The sequence below is a fragment of the Thalia democratica genome, unplaced genomic scaffold (genome assembly GCF_965202585.1).
Source record: "Thalia democratica unplaced genomic scaffold, ktThaDemo2.hap1.1 HAP1_SCAFFOLD_111, whole genome shotgun sequence".
In the NCBI taxonomy this organism is placed as follows: domain Eukaryota; kingdom Metazoa; phylum Chordata; class Thaliacea; order Salpida; family Salpidae; genus Thalia; species Thalia democratica.
In genome coordinates this window covers 87409-110189 of record NW_028139272.1, presented here as the reverse complement: position 1 = coordinate 110189, position 22781 = coordinate 87409, and the positions used below count along the sequence as shown (strand labels likewise).

General features: G+C 26.0%; 1 protein-coding gene across 1 annotated transcript; it reads left to right on the top strand.

Moving 5' to 3' along the window:
- The first annotated feature begins 11473 nt into the window (after positions 1–11473).
- On the top strand, positions 11474–14575 carry LOC145845661 (TBC1 domain family member 15-like). Its single transcript, XM_082952777.1, has one exon. It carries the CDS (start codon positions 11581–11583, stop codon positions 13435–13437), a length of 1857 nt encoding a protein of 618 aa, XP_082808903.1. The 5' UTR covers positions 11474–11580; the 3' UTR covers positions 13438–14575.
- Positions 14576–22781: the final 8206 nt, after the last annotated feature.

Genomic DNA, 22781 nt, shown 5'->3' with positions numbered 1-22781 from the left:
ATTGTTTAGTTTATTACTCTATTAGCATACAAGCATATAATAGTATCTAATATTTTATACTAAAAAATAGTGATAAATAGTATTTTTGTGCATTTATTAGTCAAAAGATAAATAGATACTGGTTTTAAAAATTAAATGATGGTAATATTATTTTAATTGTTTTTAATCTTCTGATGATAAAAAAAGAGAAACTTGAAAACATACGTGATTTAATGTTACAAAGATATATAGACTTTTAAGAGAAATTTACCCAAAATTATTATTTGTAAGTTTAAATAATACTTTATTAAAAAGGTGTATAACACTAAAGAACTGCTAGAAAAAGTTTTGTTTTTTTTCTTTTAAAAAATTCTATCTTAAATATTAAAAAAACTTTATGATAGACAATTTTAACTATCAAAATAGCTGATAGCTAAATCTTTTAAAATTAAGTTTGTAAGATTTATTAGTTCATTATAATTTCAGACAAAAAGCTAACAATTTGACTATATGTTTTTTGCTGACTAAACTACCATTGTAATTTCGCTTATTTTGTATTTAGTGTATTTTTCGTAACCTTAGTTGAAAAAAGAGCTGTTATTGTTTTATGTTTAAATATATTTTATGGAGGCTACCTTCAACTAGATTCTAGTACATACATTTATTTTTTTTCAATTTAGAATACCTTATGTTCCTTTATTTCTGTTTAAAAATTTTAGTTTACAACAGTTGCAATACTAAAAGTAAAACGAAACTAAGTTAGTACACATTTGGCTATAATAATTTATTATTAGCACGCTATTGATAACGTTTAAGTAAATATATTTCTAAAATAACGCATAATTTTTACTTCTTACGCTGTTTTATATTATATGCACTAATTAACAAAACATATGTTTTTTATTTTTTTAAAAGATGTATACTTATGGTATTTACAGCTATACTTTATTCAACTTTTATGAACAAATTATAGACATCCAAAATAGACTTATTTGCACTGTAAATTATATCAAATGTTTTATTTTGATACATTTTTAATAAAATTTTTTTAGTATAAAAAATGCCATTTTTAAATCATCAATGAAAAATACTATCTAAATTTCCGATTTTAAAATTAAAAAAGATTAATACTTTATACATTATAATTTAAATATTATCTTAATTCTCATATTCAATATTTGGTGATAATTAAAGGTCTTTGAATTTTTTTTACATCACTCTTGACTTTATACCATAACTATTTTGAATAAAATAAACTATTTCAACTACAATGAATAGTCTTTAGTATTGCTTAATTTAAAAAACGTAGTGTAAAATATAAAATATATGTCACTCAAAGGCTATGAGAATTTAAGGTAACAATACAACATTTTGTGAAGTCATTGTGAAAATAACTAGTTTTGACTTACAACTAGATATTCTGGAGCAGGGGCGTGTCTAGACTTTCTTAAGTAGGGTTGCACAATTTTTTTGTTTAATATTAGAGTATTTTGTGTACATAGTAGCTCTAACAATATACTTTAGAAACCTACATAACTGTCTACTACATAACTTTCAAAAATTTCTCAGTTATGTTAAAAGATTAAACATAAAACAATTAAATAGTACCAGTAATAGTAACAGAATGCAAAATTTTGATAAGTAATCCATTTTTTTAATTTTTAGTAAATATTTTAAATATAAACCTAAGTCCTGTTTTTCTGACAATGTGAAAACTTTACCTTACATTGTGAGGCTAACATAAATAACGAAATATTTCATACATAAGGAATTAAAAACAAAGTACTAATCAAAGTTAGTAATTAACTTGTCTTAATAGTATTAAAAATATTCAATAATATTAACAAAATACTTAGTCAAACAGTTTTAATTAGTTTGATTTAGCTTAAAGTAAAATTTAAATCAAAAAAAGATTATATATTTTAAAACAAGCTAATAGCAGACGTGAACAACTACTTTACAACTTGATGAAAAAAGTAAACTGTTTTTATAGTTTTATAAATTCATGGTTTTTCTAATGTTATGAAAAATAGAACAGTAAAAGATGTGTTCGAAAGTTTCTTAAGTTAAAAATTAAACCCCTTCAAAATGTAAAATCATTTATTAATAGTTTTCCAAAACACTTTTGATTAGATAGTTTTGAATGAAAAGTTTCTGTTATCAAATTGTGCAACTTTAAAAATTATATATTTTTCTATAGTTTATACATTTTTTAAACCAGGGGTTGACAGGCTGGAGGTACTCGCGGACCAAATTTTAAATTTAAATTACTTCGAAGGTCGCAGTTTAAGTTTTTAACACACGTGTAAAATTAATAAGCTTAAGTTTTAAATATTCTTATAAAAAAGTCAGTACGAGTTTCAAATACACATACAGGGGTTATTAAAAAAAATTAAAATTTTGTCGTAATGAACTCTCTATCTGTATATAAAGTATTATTGTTATGCTTAGCAAGTTAATTACTTAACTATCACCTAGCACCAAAACAAACATGCTTAAAAGTTAACTTAAGGCCACTCCTTTTTTTCAAGTCTTCTTTTCATTCTTTTTGATAAATCTTTTTATAATTTGAATTAATCCTTTCCTTTTTACTTAAAATATAGATTTCAGTGTGTCAGATTAACAAGCTCGCGGGCTTCAGAATCACCTTTCGCAGGCCAAATCAAATAAAAAATAAAAACATGCTCGCAGACCGCATATTCACTCTTTGAGGGCTGCAGTTGGCCCACGTGCAACGTGTTGCCGACCTTGAACTTAACTTTACTTGATATGAATTTTAGCAAAATATTTTAAAATAAAACCATTTCAGTCGCTTTTTTATTACGTTTATTTCAGATTTTAAGGGTCGCACAGGAAACCATTCTAAATACGCCATTGGTAATGTATAAAGAAACGCTAGCGGCGCACTAAGTTACATTTTTGGGTGTACAAATTTTTTTCTGAAGTTTAGTGTGCGCTAACTTTGATCAGGCTGACGACCACTGACCTGACTTTAAATTATGACAAAAACACTTTATATTGTTAAAGTATGTAATTAAAAAAAATATTTTTAGAAATGTACATAATATCTGAATACAAATAAGTAAACAAGTTTTGTATAAAGCATAAAAGTCTAAACAAAAAAATAAAAAGATATACAAAAAAAAATTAAAAGTAGGAGATACATTAACTAAACTTTATATCAATTTAGACAATATTACTGAAGTAAAATATTATAAATTTTAAATTCATCAAATAAAAATTGCTTGAGTATAAAAAATAAATTTAAAACTAGTATACATACTTTAATAATTTGATAAGAAATTTCGTTATTTAGACTTTCCGTAAATAGGTATAGTACAGTCAGTAACTACTTGCGGATCTATTCATTTCTTTATCTTCCAAACAATTATACCTTATTTTATATTTTTTAATTTTTTACTATTAATCTATAATACTTTTTTAAGCAGATTTTTATAAAATTTTGAAATGTTTTAAATTTACTTTTATAATTTTCAAATTAAATAACAAATAAGTTGCAAAAATTAAAAAAAATTGATTAGTTGGCGATAAAAAATTTGATCTAAACTCAATCAATCAAAAAAAAAATTTACATGATATGTCTTTTTTCTAAATATCCTAACTCGAATATACAAACGCATGACATATTATTTATTTTCAAGTTTTGTGTTTTATCTTCTTTTACATATTAAATACTTGTTTTTCAAAAATTGGTTTGATAGTTACATACAGTTTGAGTTAGTTTTGTGCTCAGCAATGTTTTAGCTAGTTATAGAACGAAGAGTCAGTGTTAAAGTTAGGGTCAGCGTTAAGGCTAGGGTTAGAATCAGGGTTAGGGTCAGGGTTACAGTTATGATAGGTTTATGTTAGAGTCAGGATGAATACGTACAAAAGGATTCTGTGCAAAAGTTTCCCTTAGTGCAAAATAGACACCTACCCAATTTTTGCATACCAATAAAGTTTATAGATTTCTAAAATAAAATTGTCACACAAGTACTCAAGCATGAAATTTTTAGTTAAAACAGGCAAATATATGATCATTAACCAAATTTCTGATAATAGCGTACTGAGTCTTTTGATTAACTGTATTTATAATCGTTTTTTTTAAGTTAGTATACATTAAACTTATTTTTAGTTTTTTGAACTCAATATACAACTAGATTCAAACTATAACTTTTATTTCAATTAATTTATAAAACTATGTTATGTTTTATAATAAAGTTATACTTTTAAAAGCTGTAATAATTTAAGTTTTGATAAGATTAAACTTTTCTTGACACTTCAATATCTTACTTCAAAAATTCACATAACTCATTTTTTAACAATAGATAGTTCGTGTTTAACTATTCAGTTGTTTACTAATTAATAAAAATAAAGTTTCAAATCTAACTAATATCGTCAAAAGACAATAAGTATAAAAGTAATAATGATGAGCAAAGGGTAATTAACAATACATAAGTACTTTTAATTACAATAAAACTAAAATTAAATGAATAAAACATACGTAAGAACTTTAAAAATGCTTATGAAAACAAAAAAACAGTATAATCAAAATATTTATGCTTACACAACTTAGGTTTTTTTTATAAAATACATAGAGCCTCAAGTTTAATTAAATCAAAAATGCTATAACAGCTTTTAATTATTTTAATTTTTTTCAAGTTACAATTATTTGCACAGTCAGGGTTATTAACTAGGTGTTTTGCAAAATCAGATCTTTTTGAAGCATTTACGAATCTTTTAGATTTATTTTCCTTATTACTCATTTTTCGAAATTCATCAATAATTTTTGGAGTATGTATGTTCTTTTATAATTTTAGCAAACTGCCTTGAAGCCATAACCAACATAAATATCTTCACAAAAGCAGTTAAACTGGTAAACTACCATATTTTTTTATATTCTGATATCGGATTTTTGCCCCTAAGTCTAATCAATAGTATAAATAATGAAATAACTCTCAGTTTTGCTGAGTGATAAGATTTTACTTATAAATTGGTTGACTTTTTTCTCGATAGTTCTTAAGTTTTTATTGACATAAGGTAATAATAAAGTAATCGAACATTTCTCCGGTCCTGCTGGCTTTATTTTGTTTAAAGTTTTAAGGTGTAAATAAATAAATTTATTTACAAGTTCTTGTGGATAGCCAATTTTACTTTGTATCAGTTTTATCTGATTTATTTCATCAGTAAATAGTTCTCTTGAACAGATTTTATATGCTTGATGGCAGAGAGTAATTATCAAGTTTGTCTTTCTTTTCATACTTAAAAATGAATGAAAGTTTCAATAGTTCCCAGTAAAAGTTTTCTTTTTATAAACATATGTCAAAAATTGGTTCTTGTGTAATTTAACTAAAACGTCAAGAAAATCCAAATCATCGTTATTTTCATTTTCTGGTGTAAATGTTTTAATGGATGTGTTTTGTTAAACATATTTAAGAGTTAATCTTTTGAAAAGTTGTATAGTGTTCAAGTTTAATTGCTTCTGCGAAAGAAGCTATATCAGTCAGACTTCGAGGCATTTAAAAACCAGGATAAAAGAACATTTACCTGTTTGAGTGTTGAAACTCATTGAAAAATAACCTGAAATTAAGACAACGGCAACCAAAAATGCAGCAAAAAGATTTTCAGTTGCAGAACATCTGATAAATAATAGAGATTGTGGTAGGAAATACAACATATCAAGATTTAGAATAATCCATCATTGCAATAGTGTATTTGATCTCGTGAAGTTGGAGACTATTTTTATATCTTCAGAGAAACTAGAATTGTGCAAACAAAAGGAGTTTGATTACAAAGTGTCTTTATTAAGTTAAATTGTCTATTTTGTTTCCGTTAGTAGTATTTGAGTTTAATTAAAAAATACTTTACACTGATTATTTATTGCGTTAATTACTTTGTTAGTTTTAACTTTTTGTGTTTTTAGTAAAAAAACGTATCGTAATTTTATATTTTGTTCTACTGTTAGGTTCTGACGAAAAGTAGTGAAATACGTATTAAACTGTCACATAAAAACTTGGGATAGTATTTTATATCTGTAATAATTTAAATAAAAATGTTTGATATTTTATAATACCTAATTTTTTATTAAGAATTGCAGATATATTTTTTTAGATTAATTTTTTGAACACAATTGTGTTGTAATTTTTAAATTGAATAAGTTTACAGTTGTTTAGTTTTGCATTTTTAAACAAATTAAAAACCATTTTGTCGTACACAGTCGTTCACATGAGCTCCGATCAGGTGATATGCCATAACTTTCCATTCCAGTGATACAATAAATAAGTTTTACAATAAAAGGATAGCAAAAATTATAGTTACATATGTTAATTAGCATAAAAACCATAAGGTAGCTACAGTTGTGACTTGAAAGTATTCACATTGTTTTCTTAAAAAATAAATAACTTCTACTAATATGGAAAAAAATGCATAAAGCTAGCTACAAATTATGTCCAACAAGAAAAAAAAAATATGGTAGAAAATACATCAGACTTATTTTTCCTTCTACAACAAAAAACGTTTTTTAAAGGTCAAGCAAGAAATTATTTATTTACCACAATATTAAATTAAGGTTTTATTAAAGTGTACAGTTGATAAACAGTTAGATTTTAATAATTCAATAAAAAATTTTACAATCTATAAATACTTATTAGTCTTTCTGTTGAACTATTACTTTTTGGACGCATAAATCAATTTTGTTATTTAATGTAAAATTACATATAACGTAACACACTCACTTTTCCCAGGAAAACATTTACTATGCAAATGTAGAGTTTGAGACTGATGTTTGTTTACCTTAAAATGATGTTTATTTTTAATGTTGCTTTTGATCTTCTGATGTTAAACTCAAAAAGTTTTTAAGAATCCCTACACCATCCGGAAACACATTAAAAAATATCATGGGTACTACTATAATTCTTTTCTAAAGTTTTTGTTTTAACTGTTTATTTTATTCTTTATTTTCTTTAAATATAGGATAGGACCCACTTTGTTTTTTACTAAAGGGTCACCACATACTCAGGGTAACCAAGGCTAGTTCTAAATTTTATAAAAAATTGTGTGTACTCAGTCTAACTAAGATATTTTTCTTTAACATAAGACTGTTTTTTTTTTATTGTATAATTATGTTTTTTATCTTAAAGATTAATTTAATATTTTTCTTATATTTATTTTCATAAGTATAGTTATGTTCTTTACCAGCACAATTAAGTTAAATTTTTCTTAGTTTTTTGTTTATACTACTAAAAGATAAAAATTTGTAAACTCAGTTAAACTCAGACTAACTTTTGTTCACTCAGGCAGGATTTCTTGCAGCAAATACTTATAGTGGCAATTTTTTTTAATTGGAATTTTAAATTAGCAATCACACTCATTTTACAACTTATCAAAATTCAAAGTAACTTTTAGGATATTCTTAATTTAAGGTGGTGAGCTATTTAGGTTCTTTATGAAAGGTGAAAAAAATATATATTTGCCCTACAATTCATCAACAAATACAATATAAAAGGCAAAATTAAAAAAATAGAACAAAAACCTGCATTCATTACAATCAAAGACCACAAAAAAGATTTTCCAAATTAAGTAAATTGTAGAGTTTTGAACCCCTCCAGATACCTTTTCAACAAATTCACAAAAGCTAAATTAGACACAATAAATAAAAGAACAATAATAGGCTCAAAACTAAATCAATGGAAAAACACTGAAAGCGTTATAAACTAGTTCAATAAGCTAAAAATAACCCCTAAAACCCTATTCATAAAATTCTATATCACTAAATTTTACTCATCCATAACAAAAATAACTTTAATTAACTCATTAAAATTTGCTGAAAAATTCACACCAATCACAGACACCGACCAAAAATTAATATTACATATTGCAAGTCTACAATCTTTCATAAAAATAAAACATGGGAAAAAATAAACACCTCTGACCTCTTTAACAGTAGCATGGGATCTTACAATGGAGCTGAAGTGTGCAAAATGGTAGGACTCTTCATGTTAAGCGAAATTAAAAACTAATATATTTAATGTTGAAGATTTTGGTATCTATAGAGAGGATGGCCTTGCGGTCATCCAATCTAAATCGCCAAGAACCACAGAAAACACAACAAAAGAATTACACAAAATTTTTAACAAATGGGGTTTTAAAATAACAGTAGATGCAGGCCTAATCCATCGAACTTTTTAGATATCAAACTAAACTTACATAACAGAACATACATCCCATTTAGAAAACCAAATTCGGAGATCCTTTTTGTGAGCAATCGATCAAACCACCCTAATCAAATATTAAAACAATTACCTATAACTACAATTACAAAAACTCAAAAGTTAATTTAACTTTCATATTCAATTAAAAAATTACATTAATGTTTTCATCAAAGTCAGGGTTGCCATTTACTTAAGATACTCAGGACACTCAGGATATCTCAGGATGTTTTGAAGTTTTTGAAAATTTCCAGATAATCAGGATATTTTGAAATTTATTTTATAATTTCAGGCTGATTAGAATAGTTTTGTTTTTTATGAAAAACTCTAATAGTTTAAGGTTTTTTTTAATAATCTCTGGACATATTTTTTCAAATTTTGAATATTTAGTTTATTTAGTTTCAATATTTTGTTATTTTATAGCCAATTTTGTTAAAGAACTTGATTTTTATTATTAAAAAAAAATGTTTTTAAAGATTTGTAAAAAACCCAGAATGACTCAAGAAAGTTTTTTTTGAATTCAAAGAGTGAAAACAAGAATTAACAATGGTTTTTAAAGAATTCTTGTAAAGCCATACTTAAACTAAACATACAATCTAATAATAAAAAAGCAATAAAACTTTTATAAAAGTTTAAAAACCCTTTGTGCAGGGTTAAGTTTTCATTTCTATCTTTTAAATCCAAAGTATTTTGAAATTGTGTTTTTAAGTTTTAAGTGGTGTTTGTTAGCAATATTAAACTATTATAAATCATTCATTTTTATTTGCAATTGTACAAACTTAATTCTGTCTTCCCTTTAATATTTTTGTTATTAAATATTATATGGCTCTTAATTCTTCACATGCACAAGTATGAAGTTTTTAACAGTTATCTAATAAACATTTAGTTGTGAGAAGTGTTGCACTAAAAATTTAGCTACTAAGTTCTAGGAAATGTCTGCCAATTATTGTCTTGACTGATAAATAGTATAGTTTGGTGGAGTATAGAAGGTTTTTCCTAATCCTTATGGTGTCTTTAACCAGTTTATACATGTTTGTTTTTGATAAAACTAGTGCATGTGACCTCCTTTAGCTAACCCTTCCTGGCATTAAAGTAGTGTGAATCCATATATGATTGTCAAAAGTTATGTATGTGGTTTACTAATTGATTGACAACATATTGAGAGTGATTCGATTTTAAATTGACATGTGTAGCTTAAAAATTTGGTTTTTATGTGGTGCATATGTGTTGTTGTGCAGATCTAGCTTTTACATCTAAAAAAGACAAGTTTACAAAATTGGACTATAAGGTAATTTTTAAGTCAAATTTGCTAAAAACATTTTGATTCTTTTTGAGAGCCACTTAACTATTTGACCTGACTTACTTTATATGATCACTAAGCCAATTTAACTATATAGTTTTAATTTGTTCTGCTCAAAGAAGTATTTCTTCAGTATTTTGTACAGTATATTAGCAACCTAACCAATTAAAATGATTCTGCATCATCAAAGTTTTCTTGCAATAGGTAAAAATTGTCACTCATTTCTACCTTCGTCCATGCACAATTGTTATGAGTAAGGGATGATTTACAGCAATATACTACCATATGAGTCTTGTATTTGCTAATTTTTCTATATATTTTAGCCCATTCTGGTGCTTTTAGCAGAGCAAATTAATCTAGAGATATTTGGGTAGAAATCACTACCAACAAACTTAATGAGTATATTCTTTTATTTGTTTTTAATTTTCTTAAACCAGTTTATAACAAATTAAGTATTTTTTAATAATTCAATTTCAGAATATTAACATTCCTCATTTTGTAAATCAACTTATCTAAAATTGTCATACCTATTTGGCCAAAATTTTTTAAAGATGGCTAAATTACTTTATATTTAGATTTTTTCAAAAGTGTTTGTGATCCTTTAATGATATAAAAACTTCTTGTAGTAATCTTTAAATTTTGTACTCGTGCATGCCAAGAATAAAAAGCTAGTTAATACCTCCCAACAAGAAATGTTGGTCGATAATGTAGAGAAATCAAAGCTATGCAACTGCAGACTAAAATGTATGGTTTATGGCTATTGTTTACTAACATATGTAATCTGTTAAGTAAACATGGTGACATCAGAGAACATTAAGGGCATAGGAGGGGTAAACACCCTTTTTTGGTTTTTGATCTTATTTTATATAGTTTTTACTAAGCTACAAAATGCTTTTTACAGACTTAAAAAATTCAAAATAATTTTTGAGATATAGCCGGTCAAATTCGGAGGCAACAATAGGTTCCTTATGGGAGGCGCAAACTAAAACAGCAAAAATAAACTATTTCACTAAAAGTTTAACTTCTCCTACCTTCTTTGAGATAACTACCTCAAATTTTCAGGAAATGTTCCTTGATATATTTAGAAAATTCTGCGCAAAGAATAAAAAAAAAATTAAAAAATAAAAATTTTATATAAAAAATAATCAAAAAAACAGTTTTTTTTTTAGTTTTTTTGTTATAAGATTTTAATTTTTTAAAATTCTGTTCCAACATATTTTTTTAAATATTGCAAGGAACATTTCCTGTAAATTTGAGGTACTTATCTCAAAAAACGTAGGAGGAGATAGATTTTTAATGATTTCTAGTTGTTTGCTGTTTTAGTTTGCTCCTCCCATAAGGAACCTATTGTTGCCTCTGAGTTTGACCGGCCATATCTCAAAAATTATTTTGAATTTTTAAAATCTGTAATAAGCATCTTGTAGCTTAGTAAAAACTGTATAAAGTAAGATCAAAAACCAAAAAAGGGTGTTTACCCCTTCCCCCCCTATGCCCCTAAGCAAATATGTTGGGTGATCGAATCTATAACTATACAAGGAAAATGTTTTTCAATAACAGCAAATCATCAATTTAAAATATGATTTTAACAATAGTTAGAAATACTTTTAAATTAGCTGAAAAGTTTATAATAATTAACAACCACAAGATGTTTACAGCCCTTAGTGAAATACTTAAATTGCTCTTATAATCAAGCAAAAGCAAGCAATTTCACTACTATAGCAGACTCCTATGACATTAAAAAAGTTTTAACTAAGTTTATATATACTTTTAAATGTGGTTTTACAACAAAAAAATTACTTACAAAAATACTTTATACCAAACTAAGTTTTTGGTACATAATTGATACACACAAAATTGTAACATTTATTTCAATATAGTTAATGTTTACTTATATAAACATTAAACATAGTATTTTTATGAGTAGTTATGAATTTTTAAGTATTTAGTTTTTAACATATTTAAACAAAGTTACTATTTTTAGGTTGAAATTAAAATAGCTTTATAGGTATTTACTAATTAAATAACAAAAAACAACATTTTAAAAACAATAAAAAAAACATTTTTTTTATTGTAAACAAAAATTTTACACTAGCAATGGACACTGTTAAAGACAAAACAAACAATGAATCATCTTATGTTGCTGATAAAGTTGATTATGAAAAATCATATAACCAAGATGGTGTGTTTATTCACCTCTATTCCTCTGAAATAGATGAAGACAGGTTTATTGCAGGAGTTCTTTCTGTTTTTGAAGAAAATAGTGTTTGGTATATAAGATGGGCTCCTTTAAACACTTGTGATGAAATACAAAATAAAAAGGAAGATTGTAAAAATGATACAGAGTTAAATTGTAGTAAAGAAGAAGTTAAAGGTAAAGGTTTCAATTACTTTGAATATAGCTTTAAATTTCCAGTAACAGAGCTAAAACGCTTAAAGAAATCTAGTAAAAAACATACTGGATGGAAGTATATTTTATTTCAATTAAAAGACGGTCAGCAACTACCCCACGTTAATTTTCATAATTATGGTTATGATGAATTTGAAGAAGTTTTAGAACATCATGTTTTCTTGGTTAATTCTTATCAAGGTGGAGGATGGTTTGATGTGTCTCAAAAAAATCAAAATGCCCTAACTAAAACTTTTAATGAGTTAAATATTTTTTCTGAAGGAAGTAATAAAAATAAAACAAAAGAGAACGCACTTTTTCACAGCCCAATTTTTGGTACTGCTTACAATGGAATAAGTAAAATGACTTCAATACTTACAGATTTTCTTAATCCTGTTGAAAACCCTCCATATAAAAGACCTGCCAAAGAACAGGGTCAAATATTGAAACATTTTCCTCATCATAAGAATGACAATTTTACAGCAAGATTTCAAAGAGGCAAGGAGAGATTTCAGATTTCAAATAGCGATGATGATAACACAAATGGTTTTGAACATATTACATGCTGTGAAATTCCAGACAGAAAAGAAACAGAAGAAATGTTTCGACTTTCACCTTTATCTGATGATGAGTGGATTAGATTTAAAGATAAAGAAGGAAGAATTAATAAACCTGATGAAGTAAGTCAGAGAATTTTTTTTGGGTCAATTGAGGGCAGTTTAAGGAAAGAAGTTTGGAAATACCAGCTCGGTTTGTATGATTGGTCAAAAACTAAGGAAGAAAATGAAAAATACCAAAAATTGAAAGAAGAAGAGTATAATCGTATGAAATCACAATGGAAAATGTTCACAAAAGATCAATTAAACAGGTTTACTGATTTAAATTCAAGATTTTCTTTAATTGAAAAAGATGTTACAAGAACAGACCGAAAACGTGAATTTTTTGAAGAGCTTGACTCTTGGGGCTTACAAAAGCTTCAAGATATACTTAATACATACTGCATGTATGACTTTGATCTAGGTTATGTACAAGGTATGAGTGATTTGCTTGCTGTAATACTTGAGGTTTTAAAAAATGAATCTGATGCCTTTTGGTGTTTCGTTGGATACATGCAAGTAATGCATGATAACTTTGTCATGAGTCAGAAAGGGATGACTAAACAGCTAAGAGATCTTCAAATTTTAGTTGAGTTCTATGACCCTCAGCTTTGGGATCATCTTAACAATAAAGACTCATCTGAGATGTTTTTCTGTTTTAGATGGATTTTGATTAGATTCAAGAGAGAATTTGATTATGAAAATATACAAAAGCTTTGGGAAGTTTTTTGGACTCAGTATCCCTGCAAAAATTTTCACCTTGTCTACTGCTTAGCATTGTTAGATTCACAAAAATCCTATCTACTAAAAGAAGAATGTGGTTTTAATGAAATACTCAAACACATTAATGAAATGGCAGAACATATCGATTTAGAAGAAAGTTTAAAAACAGCTCAAGCTATTTATCAACAATTTGCAACAATATCTGGAGACTTACCACAGAGTGTGAAGAAAATATTGGACTTATAATTTATTCAAAACTTACATTTTTTTCACTACTTTAAATTAAAGTATTTTTTAAAGCAACTTCTACTTTTATTAACTATATTTTTGTATAAGTAGTAGAATGTCTCTAAAATATTTTTAACCTTAATTTCTTAATTATAAATAGTTTTTAGTATAATTTTTGTATAATTTAAAATATAAAATCGTCTAATATTTTTTTATCATGTTTTTATAAATAAGTCAAAATTTAAGTAACTAAAGCAGTTTTAAAAATCTCAATTACTATGTTGATATATTGTTAGTGGTTTTAATGGTCAATTTAAATTATAATATAGTTCAATTCTAAAAGGCCAATTTTTAAATATCATCAAATATTAAACACCTATTTTTTTTAGTTTCATAAAGCATGGCTTTAAATGTTCTCTACTTGAATTATTTTGTTAAGAAAATAATTGATTTTTATCCAAAAAAAAAGTATATAAATAAAAAATATATGTAACGTTAAAAGGCGTTAAATCCTGAATATATATACCACAGATGTTCTTGTGTTAAAACTTTATTTCAAGTAACGGCGTTTCATCCAATACTCTTTTTCTATAAGAAGTAAATTTAAAAAAGGTACTAAGAAATGTTAATAATTAAAATCACCTAAAACTTTTTCATTCCACTTATTTGATACTTTTTTAGTTTATCTGTTTTCTGGTGTACTTTATATGTTTAATTATTGAATTAAAATAATTTATCCCTTATACTTTTTGTGTTATTAATAAATAAAATTGCATTAATTTAATTTTGTTCAAAAATGTTTTTGTCTGCTGTTAGACTCTTATCTTTATCATAGGGTTGTCAAGTTTTCCTTCAAATCCCACTCTTAGTCAAATGTTTTCTAAAAGTTGTGTCAGAGTTTACATTCATTTTGTGATTTAAAGAATTTCAGCTTGCTAATTGAAATAAGTATTATTAGTAAATTTGTGAATTTTAGTGAACAAACTAACAAATTAAAGTTATTTAAAAAAATAGTGTTTACATAACTTTTTGCAAGCTCTAAAATAAATTTTCATTTTCGTTCAACTAATTCTTCAATCCAAAAATGCAGTTTTTTACGGCACTGCTGTTTATAATTTTTTTTTTTTGAAAATTTACATTTTTTACGTACATAAAATAAAACCGTAATAGCTTTTTTACTATAATCTTCAAAACTATTTAGTTACAGTTATTAGTTTCTCGTAGAGTATTATCATGTATGCTTTTATTTAAAAAAATTTAAAAATGTTCCTAAATGTGTTTTAATAAGTAGCTTTAAGTTATTTTGCGGAATACTTTGGAGTTACATGAGAATTCAAATTCGGACAAATTAAATTACGACAATTTAAATTCTTAAAAAAATATTTGAAAAACTATATTTCAATAACTAAATTATATTTGAAAAAAAGCACATGTGTAGATCTTGTTAATATCTACAAGCCACTTTTTTCTTTTTTTACAAAATCATAAATACTTTTCAAGGTATTTTAAATTACTATAAATAACTATGTTTTTTTATTTATTTAAGCCATATCTCAAAAAATATTTAATATTTTGTAAAAAGAAAAAATGAAAGGTAGTCATTAATATGACCTACATATGTATTTTTTTATATTTGACAAATATACATAACTTTTTTATTTGAGGTCATTTCAATGTTTTTAAAAGAATTTGAATTGTCGAAATTTGAATTGTTCGAATTTAAATAGTCGTGCATCCATACTTTGGCTATCTTAGTGCCTAACTTTTTTCTATCAAAGGATATATGTACAAAATAATCATTTATAATTCAAAAATTTAAGAAAAAAATCAATTTCTATTGAAGTTTTGAGATAAAAAACTAAGATTTACAACTCAAATAGTGGTAATAATTGGCATTGACAGTCATTAACGATCAAGTATTAAATCAAGATCTTTATAACTAGATTCCTGTTTAAAATTAAACGTTTCCACTCTTGACTAACTTAGATTAATTCGCAATTTTTTAAGTAGTTTGTGCTTTTTAATAGTTACTCTTAAAAGTAGTTACTCTTTTTTAATTTCAAACTACTTTGTATAAATTTGCTTTACGTCCTTATTCTCTTTTAAGCGATTTTATGTTTTATTATTTTAGGCAGGACTGCAAAAAAGAACCTTGAATCCTCAAAAAGCCTTGAGTTTGATAATTTAAGAAAAAAAAACCTGGAACACCCTGGAATTTCGAATAAAATTACTAATAACTTTTTATTTTAAACAATTTTTACATGTTAGATATATAACAGGGTTCGTGCACGTCAGGCTAAATCAGTCTAAGTCAGGCTAAATCAGTTTTTTTGAAAAAAGTTAGAAAACGTCAGGCTAAATCAGTTTTTATAATTAAAAATATGAGAATCTCAGTTTTTCTCAGTTCAAATGCTTGAAAACTTTTTATAAAATAAAAAAATAATCTTTTGAAAATCAGATTGAGATGTGAATTTATTTCTAAATAAAGATTTAGTTATTAAAGACAAAATCAGTCCGTATTTGTAAAAATAATTACTTAAAACCTTTTGTTGAATCTCAAAAAAAACCTTCATTATTTTGTTTTGCCTAAATTATATACGTCTAATTATGAAAATTCATAAAAAATACAGTTTAAGCATTACAGTTTAGTTAAACAACTTAGCTGTTTGTTTGAATTTGTTTACATCAGTTATGTTTTTCAGAGCTTAGTTGGTTGAACTGTTTTAATTTCCAATTTAAAGGCTTTATACCAAATACTTTTTAGATTAAAACGCTTAGCATTTAATTCATATATTTACTGTTTGTTTTAAGTTATTAGAGATATTCACAACACTAAAACTTAGCTTTAAGATATAAGTACTCAGTTTTGTGGGAGTACAAGTTTTAGGTCCAATTCATTTTTCCATGCAAGAACAAAACATTAAAGGTTTTTTTTTTAATTTAAATTTTTAAATCTGATATGATATCAACAATCACTTTATTTATTTAGAGTTTAGGATTTATAATTGTGTATCAATTTTAAGTATTAGTCAAAGTACTATAATAAACACGACAATGCACATTGTTTTATTATAAATCTCTGGTTATAATGTTTTTACTTAGTGCTTAATTAAATTAAACAATTGTGTTTAGTAATATATATTTAATCTATACACTAGTAACAGATCAGATATAAAACTTATTTTACAACTTGTCACTGAATTTGTTATGTTAAGAGCATAGGGGGGTCAATCACCCCTTTCCTAATTTATTCTTATTTTATTGAGTTATAACTAAGCTATGAGTTGCTTATTGCAGATTTTTAAAGCTCAAAATATTTTTGAGATCAAGCTAGTTGAAGTCAGAAACTACATTAGTACTAATCAAGACCCCCCAATACCTAAAATGACTTCTAAAGGGGATTTTCCTTATTTTAAAATGTGTCAGGCTAAATTGGTCTCAGTCAGGCTAAATGAAAAAAAAATTCGCGCACGAACCCTGATATAACTTTGATTAGATACGAAAAATCTATTATGTACAATAAATTGTTATATCAATTATTGTTTTATCTATTATGAAACACATTTAAAGTAACAATGTAATATTTTTTCACCATTTTACGCTATTTAAGATAGATTTTTACCTAAAATGTAAATTTATTTTAAAAATGGGCAAAAAAAACTTGTACTTTCGAAAATCTATAAAAAGTTCGAGAAAAAGAAGATTTTTTTTAATCCTTCGGCAGCCGCCTAAGTTATATCAAAAGATTATAAAAAACAAATTTTTTAGGATACCTAACAAATTTACATAAATTAAACCAAACACTATCATAATATGATAAATGTAGATCAAACTTAATTTTTTATATTTTTTCATTACTTATTTAGCCCCAGGCTCGAATCTACCTGTAGGTAGGCTGTGTGTTGTCCTCGCAAATTCTATTACAAAGTTGACTAAACTAAAAAAACAAACCTGAAAATTTTATCTTATTTAAATTGTTATGCTATGAGATATTCGTAGGGATTAGCAACTTAGACCCCGAAGATTTCACCTGGTCCGCTAAGTAGAAACCTCTTAGGTCGACGTATTTTCTAGCTTGAAAGCAACTTGTGAATAGTGATGTACCGGACCCGGATCCGGACATTTTTTCAAAATAGGATCCGGACTTTTTTTTCAAATTAGAATCCGGCCGGATCCGGATTTTATTTTCAAATTAAGATCCGGCCGGAACCGGACCCGGATATTTTTTTCAAATTAAAATCCGGCTGGAACCGGATTCTTAAAACTCTAAGTTATTTGTAATGTAAGTAGTATAAAAACTACTATGTACGATAATGCAGTTTTATATAACTAATTAAGTATAATTGTGTGAAGTTTATCTTTTATGTGTTATATCTAACTATATACTTTTGAATTTTGAAAAATTATAGTTTTAAAAAATTTAGACTGAAAAATATTAATGTGCTGCTAAAAATAATTAAATAATAAGTAGTTTATGATGTGTTATTAAGTTCTAGTTAAGATTTGAAGTTAGTAGCTGGTATGTTTGCTAATTTTTTGAACAATACTTACGTTTAATTTTTTTTAAATTGAAAGAACAAAAGAAAAACTTGAAATTTAAAGAACAATAAAAAACACTAAAATATATTTTTTGCTAAACTAATAAACTTTCCATGATCTTTGGCAACTAGAACATCACCTAATTTTAGCTAATATCAGGGTTGCAACCCTGTGATTCAAAAAAACTAACCTGAGTGATTATAAACTTTCCTGAGTCAGAATGAGGTTTTGAAAAACCAAAAAAATAATTACTTTAAGCTTATAATCAGTAGAACAGCTAGCCACAAGGTTAAATATTTTAAGTAATGTTTACAATTAAGGCTATAGGGGGGTTAAAACACTTTTTTACAAGTTGATCTTATTTAATAGAATACTATCTTAGCTACCAGATGCTTTTTATAGCTTTACAAAATTCAAATTATTTTTTGAGATATAAGCGGTCAAAGCCGGAGATTTCCATTGGGACCTAATGGAAGGCGCAAGCTAAAAACGCGGAAATATCCATTTCACTAAAAATCATTTTCCTCCTAGGTTTTTTAAGCTAGGTACCTCAAATTTTCAAAAAATATTCCTTACATAGTTTAAAAGCTTTTGGGGGTTGGAATTACAAATAACTGAAATTTACAAATTGAAGGTCTAAAATTAAAAAAAAACACCTTTTTTTAAAAAAAGGGGACTTTTTCTCAAAATAAAAAAATTACCCACACTCAAATGATTTAAAATTTAGAAAAGAGTAAACTGTGAAAATTTGAATAAGATTGCTTAAAAACTGTAGGAGGAGATAGATTTTTAATAAAATGATTTTTTTTTCGCCTTTCTAGTTTGCACCTCTTATAAGGAAGCGATTAAGCTAGCTGGCTTTGACCCCTTATATCTCAGAAACTACTTTGAATTTGGTTAAGCTGTAAAAAGTATCTGGTAGCTAAGATTAAAATCTATCAGATAAGATCAACTTGTAAAAATCAAGGTGGACCCCCTTATAGCTTTACCAATCTAAAATCAATTAAAATCAAGTTCTTGAACAAAAATAACTAGAAAATCACAAAACATTGAAAACTGGATCATCTCAAACTCATTCAAAATCTAAAAGAAAACTAGCCTGAGTTTTTCAAAAAATGTTAAAACTAGTCTGAGTTTTTATAAAAAACTAAACTAGCCTAAGGCGGCCTTAAATTTTCAAAAATTCCAAAAAAATTCAAACTAGCACGGTTGTCGCTGTTTAAGTCAAAAAAAAAAAACTAGCTAGAGTGAATATAGACTAGCCTGAGTCTAAAATAACTTTAATTTAATAATCAGTAGAACAGCTAGCCATAAGGTTGACAACTTGGTAGTAAAGATTTTAATTATAGACATAGGTAAAGAGTTGCATTTCTGAAATGTTTGTTTCATAGTCTAAATGAAAACAAATGAAAATTAGTCACGTGTACAAAATGAGCCAATCACGGTAGGTGTTTAATTTTCGAACGTATTTTCTAACGAAAACGACTCTTTTTAATCTACACAGGGTTTGTTTTTGAAAAAATTTAACTAGATCCGAATCGGCCGGATCTCTGTTAGGATCCGGCCGGAACCGGATCCGGATTTTTTTTTCATATCAAGATCCGGCCGGATCCGGATATCAGACAAAAATGGCAATATCCGGCCGGATCCGGACCCGGATAGTGAGTCCGGTACATCACTACTTGTGAAAAACAAGCAATAATGCGCATTTTTATAATAAACGTATTATTATTTTGACTTTCCGTTTACAGTAAAACTTAAAAATGATTATTTAAAAATTATACTTTTTCACGAAAGGTAGTTTTTGCACAAGACTAAAAAATGAAATTACCAAACAAGAGCTAGGAGGGGTTACAATGATAGTAAAAGAAAAATAATGAGAATAAAATAAAAGAACAAATTAAAAAAACAAGCTACCGATCAAGGGTTAAGGTAACAAGGCCAGTAAAAATGAGAAAAATAGACTAATTAAAAATAGTAAGAAGAAAAAAAGGACAGACCAAGGGTTAAGGGTGACAATAAAAAAAAGCAAAAGTTTAAACCCGTAAAAGTGTTAAAGTAACCCTTCGTGCAAAAGTGTTCCTTTGAGCAATTTGACACCTACCCAGTAAAACACCTACCTCTAAAATAATTTATAACAAAAAACTAGACTTTGTAAAAACTAACTTTTATAAAAAAATTACTTGCTATGTTATATTAACTAAAATGTAATGTTAAATAAAATAAGGTAAAGTCTGTAACCCTTGAGTCCTGTATAAAGGGATTACTTTTAGTAGAATTAAATACACAAATTAATGTAAATTCATTTTTAATTTTATTTTAACAAGCGGTATTTAGTTGAGTTATAAAAGTTTTTAGGTATTAAGATTTAAAAAGAGAGTTCGCACAAGATATTGTTAAAGTTTATTAGTATAATAAAAACAGTATTTGTTGAGCTTATTGTATACATTACTGTTTATTTACTAATTTTTAACTTATAAACATAATTTTATTAAACTTAAAGTTTATTAAAAATATGATCTTGATTTGTAATAAATGTTTTTAATCTAGTTAATGTGTTTAAATTTATAAATGTACCCTTGATCTTGGCAGAATGTTAAAAAAGTTTTACTTAAGTTTTTGAGGCAGTTCTTTTTATGTTGCAACGTTTTTATATTCAAGTGTTATACAGCTTCAAATTATCAATCTATTTTTACTGTAACTTTCTTTTAAATGATACAATTGTACTTTTGAATCATTAAATCAAAAATAAAAGTAGCATTTGGTATAAGTTAGTTAAGTTTAAGAAATGCAAGAACAGTTTTAATATCCTTTATGCTTAAAATGTAAGTAATAAAATTACTTTTACTAGATGTTGTAGATGACTTTAAGTTGAGTTATAAAAATATCTTGTATACATTTGAGTGAACTTCTGTATCGTATGTTGTTTATGTTAGCAAAAAGCTGGAAAACAGTTTAACACTCTGTTTTCTAAACAAACCTTCTCTAATGTTCATCTAACAATTATAAACAATTGCTTGTGTTTTTTTCGCGTTGAACAATGAAAAAATCTTGCACAGTAAAGAATTATAAAAATTTTAATCATAACTATCAAAATGTATTACGTTACTAAGTCCCTTAATATTCTTCTAAATTATAGATAGTACTTTATAGGATTTTGATAAATAAATTAATTCATGGTTTTTATCACATTGTGTTAGTATATCTAATTTCAAAAGCAAAAAAACAATATTGTAAAGTATGTGAACTAAATTATTAAAATAAATTTATAATATCATAATAAGTAATTAAATATGCAACGAAAGTTAAAACTAGAGTTAAATAGTTTAAATACTATTTTTTGAAATATAGTAGTGCTGTACAAACGATAAAAAATTGAAGTTTTATTGCCTTAAAATGGCAAATTTTAATATTTAATACACAGTTTGGCAAACTGCAGCCTACTAAAAAAATTCTGGCTCGACATACTAATAAAGAAGAAGCAAGGTTAAGTTTATTGATAAAAGTTTTTAAACAATTTTTTTTTCCGGCTGATATTAAACCTTGCTGTCCATCTTACGTTTATTTAAGTATACATTTGTACTATAATTGTTTTTTTTGTACTACATTTTTCAATACTGTTGCCCGCAGAAAACTTTTACAGTAATTATTGCACGTTCATCTCAAAAAGCTGCCGACCTCTACTCGAATACAACTAGAAAAAATTCTTTAAAATATACAGGGCTTAATATAAAACAATATTACTTGTTTTTCCACTACTATGAATATAAAACTACAAAAGGTATGTTTTCGTTATAATATTTTCCTGGACAAGACGTTAAAAGGCATCCAAGAGGTGTGCGACTCGATAACCGAAAGGTTCTTCGTGCACCAGGTTCAATTACCGAATATTTTTAGCGTTTTTTTTTCTTTCAGTAAATAAATTAACTAAAATTACTAAATTCCTAAAATTTTAAACATCGCTTAAAATACTTTGTAATATGCTACTTACTTTCAAAAAGTTGTGAATTTAATAGCTTAGAGTTGTGTTGATTATTTTTTATTTTTCTGATAACTAATAAATTATCATTGTTTATTTAAAATCGGTTACTCTCAAAAATTGAAACAATTCGTTCTAACTATTTATTAGAAATATTTATAATAAAAAATCTAAATTATGGTTACCAATGATAATGTTTTATTAGAAATTTCACTCAGTGAAAACAAAAATTAGAGTTTTGTGGTCTTTTGTAGTTAACGGACTCGATTTCATATACAACACTAATAGCAAAAAATTCATTAAAAATAAAACAAAAATTTAAGCATAAAATTCATAATAATTGTTCAGAAAATTACGTTATTGTTATTAAGTAATTATATCAATAAAATTTGGTAAAATATATTAAAATAACTTTACTACTTAGGTTTTTTGTTAACGTGTTAAAAAAATAATCTGAAGGTATTATCTGTCAGAACCATTGTAAACAAAAACAATGTAAACAGTTTAAACGTTAAATTACATTATGATTAGTCCATAAAAATATTTGAAATTAATAAATAAACAGAAGCAAGTTATAATTTCAGAGTGCCGAATAACTGCTAAGTTGATGGCAAATGATAATCAAAAACCGTCATATACCAAGCAACAGTAGTATCATAAATAATAAAATGTATTATGTCTGCTTTACAAGTAGAAGTTTTAAAAAGAGATTATACTAAGAAAGACCCTCAATCAACCTCCATAATTAAGTCAATTTAAAATACAAGTGTTGCACTGAATTTGCGAACTGTATTTAGAAACTGCACACTGAAAGCAAACAATATTGCAAACAGTGAAAGAAGAC